The sequence below is a fragment of the Rhizoctonia solani genome, chromosome 13 (genome assembly GCF_016906535.1).
Source record: "Rhizoctonia solani chromosome 13, complete sequence".
NCBI classification, from domain to species: Eukaryota; Fungi; Basidiomycota; class Agaricomycetes; order Cantharellales; family Ceratobasidiaceae; genus Rhizoctonia; species Rhizoctonia solani.
The window spans coordinates 713,988-729,334 of record NC_057382.1 but is presented as its reverse complement, the minus strand read 5'-3'; the positions used below and the strand labels follow the sequence as shown (position 1 = coordinate 729,334).

At 46.7% G+C, this 15,347-nt stretch overlaps 5 protein-coding genes and 1 non-coding gene across 6 annotated transcripts; 5 read left to right on the top strand and 1 right to left on the bottom strand.

Moving 5' to 3' along the window:
* Positions 1 to 245: 245 nt before the first annotated feature.
* Positions 246 to 339, top strand: RhiXN_12449. The gene has a single exon. It is a non-coding gene; the product is annotated as a tRNA-Ser (tRNA).
* Positions 340 to 1,347: 1,008 nt separating this feature from the next.
* Positions 1,348 to 3,137, top strand: RhiXN_07075 (Cellulase (glycosyl hydrolase family 5 protein); the record flags this gene model as incomplete). The annotated part of the gene is made up of 11 exons (XM_043326891.1): positions 1,348 to 1,509; positions 1,684 to 1,713; positions 1,768 to 1,818; positions 1,875 to 1,943; positions 2,007 to 2,060; positions 2,127 to 2,227; positions 2,279 to 2,305; positions 2,357 to 2,656; positions 2,709 to 2,833; positions 2,893 to 2,977; positions 3,053 to 3,137. 11 exons carry the CDS (start codon positions 1,348 to 1,350, stop codon positions 3,135 to 3,137), a joined length of 1,089 nt encoding a protein of 362 aa, XP_043185363.1.
* A 2,236-nt stretch (positions 3,138 to 5,373) lies between these two features.
* RhiXN_07074 (Cellulase (glycosyl hydrolase family 5 protein)) lies at positions 5,374 to 7,118 on the top strand (the record flags this gene model as incomplete). Its single annotated transcript, XM_043326890.1, has 11 exons — positions 5,374 to 5,539; positions 5,601 to 5,632; positions 5,696 to 5,725; positions 5,886 to 5,954; positions 6,011 to 6,064; positions 6,130 to 6,230; positions 6,272 to 6,307; positions 6,359 to 6,658; positions 6,715 to 6,839; positions 6,899 to 6,983; positions 7,034 to 7,118. The coding sequence occupies 11 exons, from the start codon at positions 5,374 to 5,376 to the stop codon at positions 7,116 to 7,118; spliced, it is 1,083 nt and encodes a 360-aa protein (XP_043185362.1).
* A 313-nt stretch (positions 7,119 to 7,431) lies between these two features.
* RhiXN_07073 (cyclin) lies at positions 7,432 to 8,742 on the top strand (the record flags this gene model as incomplete). Its single annotated transcript, XM_043326889.1, has 6 exons — positions 7,432 to 7,549; positions 7,599 to 7,650; positions 7,700 to 7,790; positions 7,850 to 8,014; positions 8,072 to 8,146; positions 8,221 to 8,742. The coding sequence occupies 6 exons, from the start codon at positions 7,432 to 7,434 to the stop codon at positions 8,740 to 8,742; spliced, it is 1,023 nt and encodes a 340-aa protein (XP_043185361.1).
* A 303-nt stretch (positions 8,743 to 9,045) lies between these two features.
* RhiXN_07072 (U3 small nucleolar RNA-associated protein 6) lies at positions 9,046 to 11,395 on the bottom strand (the record flags this gene model as incomplete). The annotated part of the gene is made up of 6 exons (XM_043326888.1): positions 9,046 to 9,612; positions 9,660 to 9,842; positions 10,154 to 10,883; positions 10,939 to 11,110; positions 11,159 to 11,303; positions 11,348 to 11,395. 6 exons carry the CDS (start codon positions 11,393 to 11,395, stop codon positions 9,046 to 9,048), a joined length of 1,845 nt encoding a protein of 614 aa, XP_043185360.1.
* A 775-nt stretch (positions 11,396 to 12,170) lies between these two features.
* On the top strand, positions 12,171 to 14,431 carry RhiXN_07071 (MYND Zn-finger protein; the record flags this gene model as incomplete). Its single annotated transcript, XM_043326887.1, has 7 exons — positions 12,171 to 12,261; positions 12,337 to 12,525; positions 12,582 to 13,118; positions 13,172 to 13,386; positions 13,434 to 13,913; positions 13,968 to 14,383; positions 14,428 to 14,431. 7 exons carry the CDS (start codon positions 12,171 to 12,173, stop codon positions 14,429 to 14,431), a joined length of 1,932 nt encoding a protein of 643 aa, XP_043185359.1.
* Between the last annotated feature and the right edge of the window lie 916 nt (positions 14,432 to 15,347).

Sequence of the window (15,347 nt, the reverse complement as noted above, 5' to 3'; positions counted from 1 at the left end):
CTCAAATACTAACGGTTTTGGTCGAGCGAACCGATAATCCATGGGTAGACGTTGGGAGCTTGTTTGAAAGGCCCATTATCGCCTCATTTGAGTGTCATTTTAAGAATCTACCATTAGGAGCAATCGCTTATATCTACACAAATATTCAGACAACAATTCCGACGGTGTAAGATAGATTAGTTGATCTGATTTTGTAAGCGAGTAGAGAGGATGTATATAATGGTGGTGATTGACAGCTACGCCGTGGTCGTTTGCCAGAGTGGTTAATGGGTGCCCCTGCTATTATATCAGCATAGGGTATGGTCTCCGACCGCGTGTGTTCGAATCGCACAGCGACCGAGTTCTTTTTATACTTTCTCGTGAGCGCTTCTTTTCACGATGCCTGCTAAGACTCAAGCCTGTCCAAAATGCGAGTTCAAGTCAATTAAGTAAACATAACTTGAGCCACAATTAGGCTAAAGCGTCACTGGCACACCTGGGCATAGTCTGTCATGCTCTCCTTGATCTACCAGAATTATTATTTGCCCTAGACATTATGTCAAAACGTGAATAACTCGTGATGTTTCTAAGTGCCAAAGAGGCGGCTATATGCTACAATTGCAGTGACCGAGTACTCGGAATGATTTCAGCTAGATCACAATTAAAAAAGAGATGTGTGGGGGTGTGGAGAGAGGGTGGTCATAGTATACATGGTAGAGCCCCGCGGCCTTTTGTTCCTGTAACTTGTCACCGGGGCATGTCAAACGAACCTGTGGTCATCAATCCAGCGTTCTCACTAGATATCCAAGTATTATGTTCTCGTCACCACCCCTTCTTTCTACCTGAGCATGATCAATAATTCCCCATTCTTTTTCCCGATGCTAGCGCTCGTTGCCAATCGGTTAGTAAACATATACTCATCATCTGTTCAACGGCGGAGTTGACGCGTGGCGCCTGGCCACGTACTACGCGCAAATATTAACCAGAGTGGCCGTAAAATCCATCGGTTTAGGCTCTTCCATCGTTGCCGTACTGACCATGAGACTCACCTGTTAATATCGGCGAAATTATCTACCGTCGAAAACTCCTAGTTTAACGCCTTATAGATAGTGCTCCCGTCAAGAAGCGGGTTCTACTTTCCATTTGGGGCTTTTTGTTTTATTGACTCGCGGTTTGCTGATAAAATGTGCGCCAATCGAACTCTAGGATATTATGCTATGACTAAGAACTGACCACGAGAATGTTTGCTTTATTCCAATGTAGGGCATGTATTTAAGGGACTTACTGTCGTTCCTTAGTAAATCACCGATACACCTATAAATACCGTCACTCTTTTATCTTTCATCGATATACTCTCAATTACTTACCATGCTCTGGTCACTACCGCTAATAGCCGCTGGCGCTGCAGCCAAGATCATGTATGCTGGAATTATCGAGTCTGGAGGAGAGTTCGGCACTTGGAGTAATGATGCCATCCCAACTACCGGTTTACCTGGAAGATTTGGCGTGGACTATGCATTCATCAACAAAGTGAGTAAAAGCGCTCAGCCAAGACCTGGGAATAACTCCGATAGGACCGAGTCTGATTTTGTTGCTTTAATTTAGTCGACTGTAGATATATTTGTAGAAAAGGACAAGGTAGTGTAATTTTCAACAAAAAGTTAATCCTATATGCCATACAAATATAGATAACCCATCAACTAGATTAACACCTTCCGAGTCACCTTCTTACTGGTAAATGAACTACTATTTGCATGACCACATAGTACCTCCTGATAGAAACTATAGGAGCGCATGTGTCCCCTCTCTTACGGCTTAGGGTCCAAGTTCAACGAGACAGTAAGCTGCTCAGCTAGACGTACTCGGTGTCAGAGCTAACCCATCCTTGTCTGCAGTACTTCGGCTACTTCAAAGAGGCAATTGACTACATTACTCTTACTAAGGGAGCATACGCTATTCTCGATGTACGTGTGTTCTTATGCTGTAACCACCATTGCATACCTGAGATTTAAACGCCGACCTTATAGGCGCACAACTATATGCGTTACAATAACCCCTCCCAACAGCCCTTCACCGGAAGTGTAAGTCTCCGCATTTATAAAATCAGGTTGGCGGATGGCTAATATTAACACCCGCTTGGTATAAAGATCATTGGAGACACTTCTGATATGAAGGCTGCAACAACTGCTCAGTTCCAAGCTTTCTGGAACCAGCTCGCAAACCGCTTCAAGTCCAACGAGAAAGTCATGTACGTCCCACCCATCTAGCCGATTGCCACCGAAGCTAAAGCCAGACTAAGCTTTGGTATCATGAACGAGCCCCATGAGTGAGTGCAACGGACCGCAGCGAATAAACACCGGCTAACCCACTCGATTAGCATGCCTACCTCTCTCGTGTTTGCCAACAATCAAGCCGCCATCAACGGCATCCGCGCGACAGGGGCAAAGCAGCTGATCCTTGCTCCCGGGAACGACTGGACAGGGGGACACTCGTGGACTGGCCATGTCAACGCATCGTCGGAATACATGTACAAGCTGAACGATCCGGCGAAGAACCTTGCGATCGAGGTGCACGAATATCTTGACTCGGACTACTCTGGGACACACGCGGAGTGCACTCAGCCCGGGCCATCTAATCTTGCTGCCTTCACAGCCTGGTTAAAGAAACACAGCCTTAGGTATCTTGAACAATTCAGTAGACATACATACCTTACTCACTCATTCATGCAGGGCCATTCTCACTGAAACTGGGGGCGGTCAGAACGCCAATTGCTTCGCCCAAATTCGCGAAATGTTGGACTATCTTGCTGCCAATGACGAATACATTGGCTGGACAGCATGGGCGGCCGGACCACGTGCGTTCAAGCTCTGGTGTCCTACTTTAATTTTCTCATAACTCTGATGTCTATGATAGTTTGGGGCAATTTTCGCTCATGTTGTGGCGAGGATTCCGGTAACCTCGAGCCTGGAACCAAGGCCGGCAACGGATCAATTCCTGGGTGAGCAACGTTTGATCCGCCCTTCCCATACCACCTGACCAAGCCGTTTGTTTACATGAACCCACTCGTCATTAGTGGATATGAGACTATTTGGGCCAACGGCTTCCGGCCAAGTATTCCACAAACTTTGAAACGCAGCGGAATCTCCAGTTGGCACTAGGGGATTGGTGTCCATTTACCAGCGTATTCCGAAGTGCCTCATCTTCTAACCATCATATCGCTATCTCAGTTAGAATTGGGCGATGAAACCTAACTCCGTTGTGCCATAAAAGTCAAAGTGATTGTATATAATCGTTTGAAATTATTGATAAGAAGGCGTTGGTGAGGAGAAAACCACTATCACTGGCACTACTGGAGAGTTGGGTTGATCTACAAGTGCATTGCGATCTTGTAGTTGGTAAAAGGAACCAAGTTAGTTGTGCGATGATTTTTGAAGTTATGTAGGGATCACTCCGCGTGGGCATAAACCTAACGTGTCTGTTTGTCCACAAGGAATTTTAGCCTGCATACACACACGGATCAAAGTTTCTATGCTCAGAGCTCAAGTTTAGATATAATAAGTGTATGAAATAAGCGCGGGCGGTAACACGCTTTCTAGAAACTCACTAAGTATTCGACTTGGGCAAGTTAGATCAAAGCCCAGTGGCGTGCGATTAACGTTACCTCCCCACACGGTGAACTCCAAAAGTACGGAAAATCCGTATGACGTCCAGATTTTGCCAGACATCCGCACTCAAAACTGCAAAATCCGCACCTTGACAACACACAGGGGTGAGTTGAGGATGCGGATTCATGGAAAAACTGGTCGGATTTTGCCAACACTCCGCATATAACGCGCGATTATTTATGTTCAGAAAATCCACACTTTTGGGGTCCACCGTGCCACAAAGTGTAAAAATCTAAGGGCGCAGATGATGTTGCCCGCTCGTGACTCCTCATGATCACTTGCGCGCTGGGTACCTTGGTGCTCGTCAGGAAAAGGTGCTTATAGTGTGGATATCGATGGATGTAACTGTAGCCTTCTTACATAGGAGAATATGATACAGAGGCTCTACGTTAGACCTTGTCAACAACCACCTTTCCAGATGGTCATCTCTGTCATGTGTCCCACACACTCAGAATGTTCCAAACCACTATGTTATGTAATTGTAGCCATAGACATAATAGAAGCATACATATATTTAGCGGATCGATGTACACGCACGAGGTTGAGTACAAATCTTGGGGATTGGGCTGCCTAACACATCTGGACAGTGTCCGGAACTCCCGAAGGGTCAGCGAGGCTTGGGAGCTCTGGAAACACCATCCTTTGCGGAGGAAGCTCCAGAGTCTTAACTAATGGTTCCCATACAGCTTCTGCACAACAATTGCTCTTTTGTATCAGTAGCATGCTAAGTATAACGTAGCAAAACCTTTCTAGGCGTACGACTGATCAATACATAATTCCAAATTTAAATCTTTCCTGTGCCCTTAAATTTGTCATAGTAAGTAGCATCCAGTTCATTCGATCATTACCGTACCATATATGTATACTATATACCGGAGGCAAACAGTCCTATATAGTGAAATCTATCAGCAAAATTTAAGCTAATTGCGCTCATCTACAATTTACAACGCTAACATAGACGACCCGAAGGACACAACGAAGTCTCAAACTGAATAAGTTTTGTTTCCAGGCTATCCGCCTAAAGGGTTTTGGTAAGCTCTATGGATCGTAGCTTGTTTTCTTTTACTCGTGTATTCCGAGGGTCCTTTTACGTATACAACGACTTTTGGGGTTAACCACCACACCTGACAGCTAAAGGGGCATTCTGCAGGTGACTTTATTCCGAGATGTCAAGTATTTTCAAATCTGGAATATAAGCCAATAGTTACTGCCTACGTGCATCTGGACCTTCCAAGATTACCGATTTTCCTCCGCTCTTTAGTGCGGGTTAATAATAAAGCATTGAGTCAGACAGCATGTAGCATGTGATTCCTCCTATAAAAAGTCAGCAGTGTGTACAGCTATAGGCTGTACCGTCAAAGTTATAGTTAACATTGTTCTGTTTCGTGGGTCTCTTGGTTGTAAAGTCTAATGTTTAATGTCGGTGAAACTAACCTCCGTGAGATATTCCTAATTTGATGAGAAGACAATTTATGGAAAGTAGCTTCGCCAAGAAGCTATTTTCGTCGTTCGCTAAGTCAACCCCTGGGCTCGTGACTCAAGGGTTGACAACGGATTGTATTCTAGTCGACTTCCGGTATACAGGCAGACTAGTAAGAAGCAACTACACGCTACTATTTTATCCTAATGGATAGGATGGGTTACTCGCTGGCACTCCTGAAAAACACCGACATACCTATAAATACTACTGCAATTTACGACCTCGTCTGCACCCTCTCACTTGATCACCATGCTCTGGTCATTATCACTGTTGGCTGCTGGCGCTGCTGCCAAAATTCTGTACGCAGGTGTTAACGAATCCGGAGGAGAGTTTGGTACTTGGAGTAATGATGCCATCCCAACTACCGGTTTACCTGGAAGATTTGGCGTGGACTACGCGTTCATCAACAAGGTTGGTAAAACCACTACCCCCGCGTTGGCCAAAACAGACCTATGATTCTCATTGTATTACTTCAGTCTACCGTAGATATTTTGTTGAGAAAGACAAGGTTGGTGATTTCCTCTTTTATAACGGGACTACGTTCCTAAGTAACGAACTCGTTACGAATTAGATAAACACATTCCGTGTGGCCTTCTTATTGGTAAGGAGACAGCTGCCTGCAGAGCATAGAATACTTCCTGATAGAAATTATAGGAGCGCATGTGCCCCCTTTCTTACGGCTTAGGATCCAAGTTCAACGAGACAGCAAGTTGCTTAGCTAGACGTACCTGCTGTGAGAACTAACCCATCCTTGTCTGCAGTACTTCGGCTACTTCAAAGAAGCAATCGACTACATTACCATTACTAAGGGAGCATATGCCATCCTCGATGTATGTGTGTCCCTATACCTCGCCTGCACTTGAGACTCAAGCCTTTGACCTTGCAGCCACACAACTACATGCGATACAATAATCCTTCCCAGCAACCGACGACTGGAAGTGTAAGCTCCCTCCAGATTGTCAAGCTAGTTAGTTCACCGAACCACTAACGGGTACGTTTTCAAAGATTATTGGGGACAGTTCGGACATCAAGGCCGCAACAACGGCTCAGTTCCAAGCTTTCTGGAACCAGCTCGCAAACCGCTTCAAGTCCAACGAGAAAGTCATGTACGTCCCACCCATCTAGTCGATTCTCACCGAAGCTAAAGCCAGACTCAGTTTGGTATCATGAACGAGCCCCATGAGTGAGTGCAAGGGACTGTAGCGAATAAACACCGACTAACCCACTGGATAAGCATGCCTACCTCTCTCGTGTTTGCCAACAATCAAGCCGCCATCAACGGCATCCGTGCGACAGGCGCAAAGCAGCTGATCCTTGCTCCTGGGAACGACTGGACAGGGGGACACTCGTGGACTGGCCATGTCAACGCATCGTCCGAATATATGTACAAGCTGAACGACCCGGCGAAGAACCTTGCGATCGAGGTGCACGAGTATCTTGACTCGGACTACTCTGGGACACACGCGGAGTGCACTCAGCCCGGGCCATCTAATCTTGCCGCCCTTACCGCCTGGCTTAAAAAATACGGCCTAAAGTAGGTCGAATTCTTTTCAATCGTATGAACTTCTTGTCATATATTCACCCTTCTAGAGCAATTGTCGGAGAGACTGGAGGAGGCCAGAACGCCAACTGCTATGCACAGATTAAAGAAATGCTCAACTATCTTGCTGCCAATGACGAATACATTGGCTGGACAGGATGGGCTGCCGGACCACGTATGTTCAAACCATAATATTGCTTCTACAGTTCGCCATTACTCAGACATTTCTGATAGTCTGGGGCACCTTCCGGTCCTGCTGTGGAGATGATTCTGGCAATCTTGAGCCGGGCACCAAAGCTGGTAATGGATCAATTCCTGGGTGCGTAGCCTCCTTATAGTCGGTGATGTGTTTACTTATTCCTCATATAGTGGGTATGAGACAACCTGGGCCAATGGATTCCGGCCAAGCATCCCGAAGACACTAAAGCGCAGTGGGATCTCGAGTTGGAATTAAGAGGAAGATGGACAGCTGCTCTACATGCGACAGGCGATCGTCGGAATCCAGTCGGTAGAAACAGAGTTGTAGAACCTTGTTTATAATACCATAAAAGTCAAATGATGTCATATATGGATTGCCAATTGTGGTGACTAAGGCCCGCAACCTCGTGGCAAATTATCAGATTTGAGCGCGCTGGTCCGGTGAGCGCCAAATCATACGAACCACGACACAAGAGTGCTGGATAGTTCGGCGACCCTTGAGCGACGACTCGGCGGACTCTTTTCGATACATAAGCAATGCCCACGGACGGCGTGGCGCTGACCTTTTCATGGAAACAACGACGGCCGAAAGCACATCCGGCATGCCCCAAACGACACTAGTTCCCCCGAGTATTTTACCTCCTGATTTCCTAGACGCTGACATTGACGATATTGTCAATCTCATTGGTGAGTTATCCGAGTCACTATTTCCTTGCCAAGCGTTGAGCGGCTGTAGCGGATATGCTTGACAGGCTCACTTCCCACAACGACCAGATTCCCCTTCGACCGTGAGTATGGATTAGTGACAAAGGCAAGGTGCTGACACCCTGAGCCCAGTGAAGCACTTACTCGTTTTCACTCTCGAACACCACCCGGGATATCTATCCAAGACTATCTTAAGCGCATCGTCAAGTATACAAATGTTGAGGTTGGTCGGAATAGGATTCCGCAGGTGTTCTAAGGACTGACAACCACTTGCTCCAACAGCGATCATGCCTTCTAATTACACTTCATTATATAGACCAGATCTGCACGCTCTTACCCCACTTCACGATCTCCTCTCTCACCGTCCACCGTTTTGTTATATCATCCATAACCGTGTCCTCCAAAGCCCTTTGTGATGCTTTTTGCACAAACTCCCACTACGCCCGGGTTAGTAATCCCATCTCTATCTTGATATGGCGAACTCACCCACGTTTGTGCCACTAGGTGGGTGGAATCAAGCTTATTGAATTGAACGTGCTGGAAAGGGAATTCCTTGAGAAGATCGACTGGAGACTCACTGTACGTGCCTGCGCACGTTCTATCACTGGATTGGTGAAGATGGTATGTATGGTAATAGCATCTATTTTTTACAGTGTACCCGTGAAATGCTTCAAGAATACTACACGAATCTAGTAAGGACACATAGTGGCCGCGGGATCAAGTATCAAATGGGAGAGGCGCTCGCGAAGAACGTTCGTCAAGACCCTGTCACTCTGGAATCTTATCAAGCAAACGGTAATGGCCCAGACAAAACCACACCATCACCCCCAAGATCTCCAGCAACGTCTACGGCGCCTTCCTCCGTGCACCAAGTACCTTGCGCGAATGCTCCACCGCCACCTATATCCACCAAACCATTCGCCCAGCCTCAGCCTCGAGACACCGTCGCTTCGCCCTCGCGTACTATAATCGCCGGTGTAACATCTCCGTCCCTGCGCCGCGCCGGCCGCTCACCTGTTACTGGTCCATCCCGATCCATTCCGTCTTCTCCTTCGCTCAAGCGAGCACGTGATGGCACGGAAGATATTATGCCAAGCCTTACAAACGCACACCTGAGAAAAATGGAGGAGAGCAGCCCTAGGACCAGAAGACGGACAGGCACTAATAGCAGTTGAATTTTGGCCAAGTCCTGGGCATTTCGACGCATAACTTATTTATGTTTCTGCTTTCGGGATCTTGACTTTACGTCATGGGCGTCACATTCACGGCACTACACGTTGCCCCATTATTGTGCAGTTTTCTCGTGATTCTGCACATGTAGTTGTAACTTTTGTCGCATTTACACTACTATCTATGTGATAATTCAGCACTGGATTTTCAAACCATAGCAAAGAAATCTTTTGTGAAGGATTATTACTCCGGGAGCGTCAATCATGCAACCCACAAGATGAAGATCAACTCATGATGGCAAAAATTGTCTAATTGAACTCTACATCATCCAGTGCGATATCCTTGTCGGGTTGTTCAGTCCCTTCCATTTTACCCGCACCGATCACAAGACACTCCAGTTCATTCCTGACCTTGTCCCACTCTTGTCTTAATCCTCCTTTCGATCCACCCACAGCCGCAATTGAATCCTCTGCACATTTCTCTTCGCCCAACTGATAGAGCACCCTTGCGTACTTGAGTGCTGCAGGGATGCTCTGCTCAGGGATAATGCGCCACGCCGTGTAGAGTGCTGTAAGACATGCAATGTCGGCCTGAGTAGTAGAATCGGCTGAAGCTTCGCACCCAGATCGTTTACTCCTCTTGGCTGGGCGCTCCCGACCTCCCGATTCCTGGCTTGGCGAGGCCGAAATTTTTTGGAACTCTTGTTCCATCGCCAAGTCGAAGAACAGGACAGAAGGACGGTACTGGGAAATCAGTTTCTTGGCTAATGTGATCCGGTCGCTTGAGGACTGATTCTCTGAGTCGTACAACCGGTGTACGAGTAGTTTTGAATGAAGATTGAGTGATCTATGCGATAGGGTTCCTCGAAGTATGATCTAATACAATGTCAGGACGACTTAATGCAACTTAGCTCACTACTCACAGCCCAAGTCTCCGCTCGTAGTGGAGATGCCGGGTCCTTGGGTAAGTGATTAACTCCCCAAAGCCAGAGTTTGACCAAGAGATCCTCCTCTCCTGGGTGTTCCTTAGCCCTGTCCCGGGCCTCTTCCCATAATTTTGGATTGGCTTCGGAATAATGCTTGGGGGAGAATATGTCGAAAGATCGCTGTCTACCGGTTGCGCTGCTCCGGATTCCGCATCGAGGCGGGCAATCCATAAACCAGCATCTTCCGGGCATGCCTTGGAGAATTTCTGTGATAGTTTACGATACTGTATTTCGTCGGTGCACGTGGTTTTATTTAGATAAAGGGTGATCCTAAGAATGGTGGACAGAGTGGGGATAAATGGGGATGTGTGTTTCCCTTTGCATAGATAAGCGGCAAGTCTAGTCAAGGCCAATACTAAATAGAGACGCTAGCCCAGGTTGAAAAATTTAAGCATGCCGTTCAAGATACCGAGCCTCAGTCCACAGCTCACCAAGTTATCCTCTGTTACAACCGCTACCCAAGCAGCTACCCATCGCGCATACAACTCAGCAACACGCAAATCCGTCCTGCCGGTTGATGATAACACCTCACTGGCCTTCTGCATACGCTTCACGAATTCACCGGTTTGTTCTTCTTGGCAAAAGGGTGTCGCCTTTTTAGGGAAAGCAGCAGCTACAAGTGGTCGGAGAGGTAGAACAGTAGGAAGCTGGGCCCCATCTTCGAGCGACCTCGCTGGGATATCAACGATCGCACGAAGGAATACGGCACCGCACCGAAAGTCTTCTCCAGAAGGCCCCGATCCAGTGTTTTGAGTTGCAAATTCAGAATGAAGGTGCTCAATCAACTTGGTACGGAGTTCGGTGGGATATGTGAGAAGCAAGGCCTGTAGAGAACCTAGAAGTGCCAGTGTAGGCAGGGACTCTGTCGCAGACGATATAGCCGCCTTGACAATCGCTCCCGAAATAATTGCATCAATTGCTTGCCCTTCCTCATTCTGTGTTTTAGGATCGATTCCAAGTGTTTTCCAACGGCGTCGAAGTCCCTCACAGTACCCAAGCTCCATGCGTATATATTCTGTCCAAAGTTCAATAGATTCGGGATTTATCCGTAGGCCTCGTTGAAGGAGCGCACGGGCACCGGTTGGGGATAGGGATGAGTCGAGCTCATGAGATGCGGCGATAATATATAGAGAAGGAGAGGTAGGGTGTAACGAAAGAGCCCTAGTGAAATTTGTGAGATTGGTGTCAAAATTGAACTTTTCTGCAGCAAACTCACCGCGAGCAAAGTTTTCCAACAAGTGATCGAGCATTATTGGACCTGGCGAGTTCTATATACTGTACCCAAAGCGATACATCATTCTTGAACTTGCGAACTGCTCGCTCGAGAATGAAGAACTGGCGTCTGACAATGCAATAATCGGCGAGCGAAGACTTATTATCGGTATTGTCTGGGAGTATCATAAGAACTCAACCAGGTCTGCACTACAAATACTCACTGAGTCGAGCAGCACGCTTCTTCCTAAGAGCTTCCAGAGTGATTTCATACTGAACATACTTGATATAATCCGACTTGAGAGCTACACGCCTAATTAGCGCTGATTCAAAGGCAGTCCTTTGCTTTAGTATGGCCCGAGCTTCTGGCTAAAACGAATTAGCTGATAGTTTAAGAAGACGCTGAAACATACCTGCGAGAATATCCCTCTTTCCTCGAGCTCCTTGAGCTCGGGGAGCATTTGCTCCTGATAAAAATGAACTCGCTCCATGATCGTTGTCTTCAAAATTCGCCTGGGCCGCACGATTGTCACGTGACTCAAAGCGCTTATAGTTGATGAGCAACTAATTTACATTCATCATGGTCAGTTGCACCCGTATCTTACAAGTGGCATATAGAAGGCTACTCGTGTCACAAGTATAAGAATTTGGCCTCCTATTTTAGTGAAAAAGTTACACTAGTGCTTTAATCGTTTTGAGTAAATAGCATATAACTAGCGATTCGGATCTAATGAGGCCTGCCCCTTGGTCAATGTCGCAAATACATATCTTGTCTTTGATACAGTATCTGACATGCTACAAATGCGTAGTCGTCTATTCATAATGAGAGAAAATAAAAGAAACAAGATGATATGACTTGGAAACTATTGATTAAGCAAATACACGCTCTCGCGCAAAACCCAATAGGTATGAGACCCACACCAACAATCCGTCAATGCTCTGAGAGCATGGAATGATATTCTCGTATATTGCTGTTTCCAAAAGAATACATGTTGGGTTGGAGATATGCTGGTCGTAATTACTGACAACGATAACATTAACTAGCGCTCATCATCTGCGTCATAATGAAACTTAAATCTCCAATCAAAAAACGGGTGACGCGTGCACACGCGCACACGGTGGCTGATCTATTTGCAATTTAATCATCAACCAAGCAAGACCCAGCCCCGCCACCACAACCACGACTGTTGACCTCTATACCGTACTTACTTCTTTATAAGATTTAGTTGAATTAAAATGGCTCGGTCAGATCTGTCCCGCAAGATTGAGCAAGCTAGCGATTATGTCCAAATGGTTAATATTTTGTTGAAGGAGCTGAAACTACCTGGTGAAACTTCATTCCCGACCTCGCTTTTCAAATATACCAGATTTAACTTGTTGTAACTCTCTACATATATTACAGACCCGACAAAGCGGCAAGGTCTGAAGCGGTTCGCTATCAATTATTCGCAGTACAGCAGGAAGATAAACGCGTGTTACGACGCGCACAATCAACCCGCTCATAAGGATTATCTCGTCCTTGCAGTGATTGTAAATCTATGGGCGAAACTTGGTGTTGATATGGTACTAAGAGACCGAATTATTGCCGACGGTAAGCTCTAAGTTCGGTGATGTTCCACAATCCGACACCATTATCTTCACGGATAGGCATCATCGAGCGCATGGCGGTATTGCTTCAGGAGGGTCCCGATGACACACGCCAGTCGGTATTATTTGCATTGTCTACCCTAACGCACCACGGTGGAGAACATGCACGCAAGATGATTGCCGTACTTACAGTCCCAGCCATCATCGACTTGCTTGACACACCCAATTGCCGTGCACGAGTCGCCGAACTTGGGATTGCAGTCTTAGCTCACTCTATGGGTGCTGCCATCACGGAGGGTGAACCACATTTCCATGAAGGGGCGGAAGTTATCATTCCAGCTGCTTTGCGGAGCATCGATGGGGTACGGATGTTATCTACTATTACTGAGGCAATACGTCGACCAGACGCCGATGAAGAGCTTGTATCCCATGGGCTCGATCTCCTACGTACCCTCGCATTCTCCTACCGTAAGCCCCTACTCGAGACCTCGGCCGAACGTCCGCTTGTTGCTGCACTTGCCAGTCCAAATCTCGATGTCCGTCTACTTGGTTTAACTGGACTTCTCAGACTTGGGTCATCCGTAACTGAGCGAGAAGGTCGACAAATAAATCCGCTTCAGATATGGAAAATATCTGGTAACATGGAAGAGCATTTTACCCAAAGCTCATGGAGGCTATGCGTAACCAGTATGGTGGTCTCGAAGGCGGGATGATTGCTGAATTAGCAGAGGATGGTATGGGAATGGGATTCGAAACCATGGTCAACGGGGACTCTGGAGACCCCCTACAAACTGGCCGAGACCTGTGCAAATCAATTATGGAAAAGGAATTCTCTTTAGGTGCTGGTTCCTATATGGGATGGGAGGTAATGGTACCTACACGCGTGCAATCAGCGCCTTACGCGCCTCCAAGAACCCTTCAGACGCACATCTTCCAGCTGTGATCGAAATCAAGCTTGCGATAGCAACTGGTGACAGACATCGAATATGGTCCTTAGGTGACGCTGCGATGCAACGGTTCCCCGACGTTGGATTCTTCTATTATGCACGCTCTATTTGGACGGAGGACCCCCGTCTTGCACTGCGCTTGGCTAAAAAGGGACTGGCATGCTCTGACTTGACGGATTATATTAAACGTGGGCTATTATTCAAGAGCGCTGACGCAGGGTACGAAATGACGGTGGATGGGGGGCCTCTTGAGATCGCTCAGCCCGGATCTCCTGCATGGCGCGAAGGAGTAGCCATCTTACATTGCGCTCAGGAGGATGCGAGGGCTTACATCGAAATGACCCCTATGGATCAAAGGAATATGAAGACGGCAATTTATAACTACATTGCTATCACCCTTTTATTGGAAGGTGATCAGATATTCAAAGACATAGAGAAAATTAGGGTACGTAATCACAATTTAGACGTGGCTTTCTCTTGACCGGCTGCTCCTGGATAGCCCTACGTCGAGAAGCTTTCTATTGCTGAACAAATATCTTCTGTCATCCAACCTCTTGCCAAAACACAACGCAAACTTGCGATTGATACTATTATTCCTTTGTTCGCGAAACCCATGAAGAACTGGCGTACCGTGATCTCTCGTCTAGATAAACCCAGCAGAGGGCACCACCGCCACTCCCATCTCACCGAAGACGACCCTGATCACATTCTTGCCAATTGGCTTGCACGAACACAATTTGACGACGAAGATGCGGCTCAAACTGAATTCGCGGATATCAATGCTCCGGACGACACATCCTACGGGACAGCCTTGGCGGATGTACTCGTCTATCGGTGCTCCTTGTGTGGAAATCCCAGCGCTTCGTTGAAGAGGTGTGCGAGGTGCAAGAGTGTGAGGTACTGTGATGATGTTTGGTAAGTGCTTCTTTCTCCTATGGATTGACGCTCAGAACTGAGAGTTGATTGTCTACGTAGCCAAAAGAAACATTGGAAGAAAGGGCACAAATTGGTGTGCAAGCCTGCTTAAGGGCCGAGGAGTCCGATAAATGTATTCGATGCTATTTATGAGGTTTCCATTAGCCAAATGAATACTGTATGTTCAATATCGACTGGACGGCGTGATTAATCGACGAAGTATCTCTCAGACGGTGATAAATGTACGGTATCAATGTATTTGTAATGAGAATAGCAAGGTCTACCAGGGGAGGCAAAGTGCCCGTAAAATAAAGGGTACATACATGCACGATAATGGACGTTAACCTAGGCAGACATAGCGATCATACGAGCTCAAAAGGAGGATCCCTTCATTTTGGCGAGATATAGTAAATTATGTCTATTGAAATGTTTAGATTGAGGGTGCCGATGTTGGTTTTGGAGTGTTACCTGGCCCAAGTAGGCAATGATCCAGTGTTCTCACCGACCATCATTTGGATGGATGACTTGACATTAAATGATTCATTCTCTTGCGCCGTTTGAAACAGACGCAAAAACTATGGGGTCCTGTGAATACCAGTGTTGATGACACCTCGTGATCGTGATCAGGGGGTGAGCGATGTGGCGAGGTAACAATCGGTCTGAACGAGCGACTTAGTATTCGGTACGCAAAACAGGCAGTATCTAAAATGAAACAACCATAGTTATGGAAAAGTAGGTTATTACCAAGCTCAAGTATTGGACTTTATCTCAATGACCTGGACGCATATAGCCACTGGATTGTACGACCATTCACTATAGATTCAACATTTGTCTTAGGGACTGGGTACCCAGTAAATTTTTTTTACATCAAACCTATACTACCCTGGATAATCAATACCCTGGGTGAAACGTGGGTCGTCATTCCCATCAATTGTATGTAGTTTGAGTCTCTGGAATCCACTGC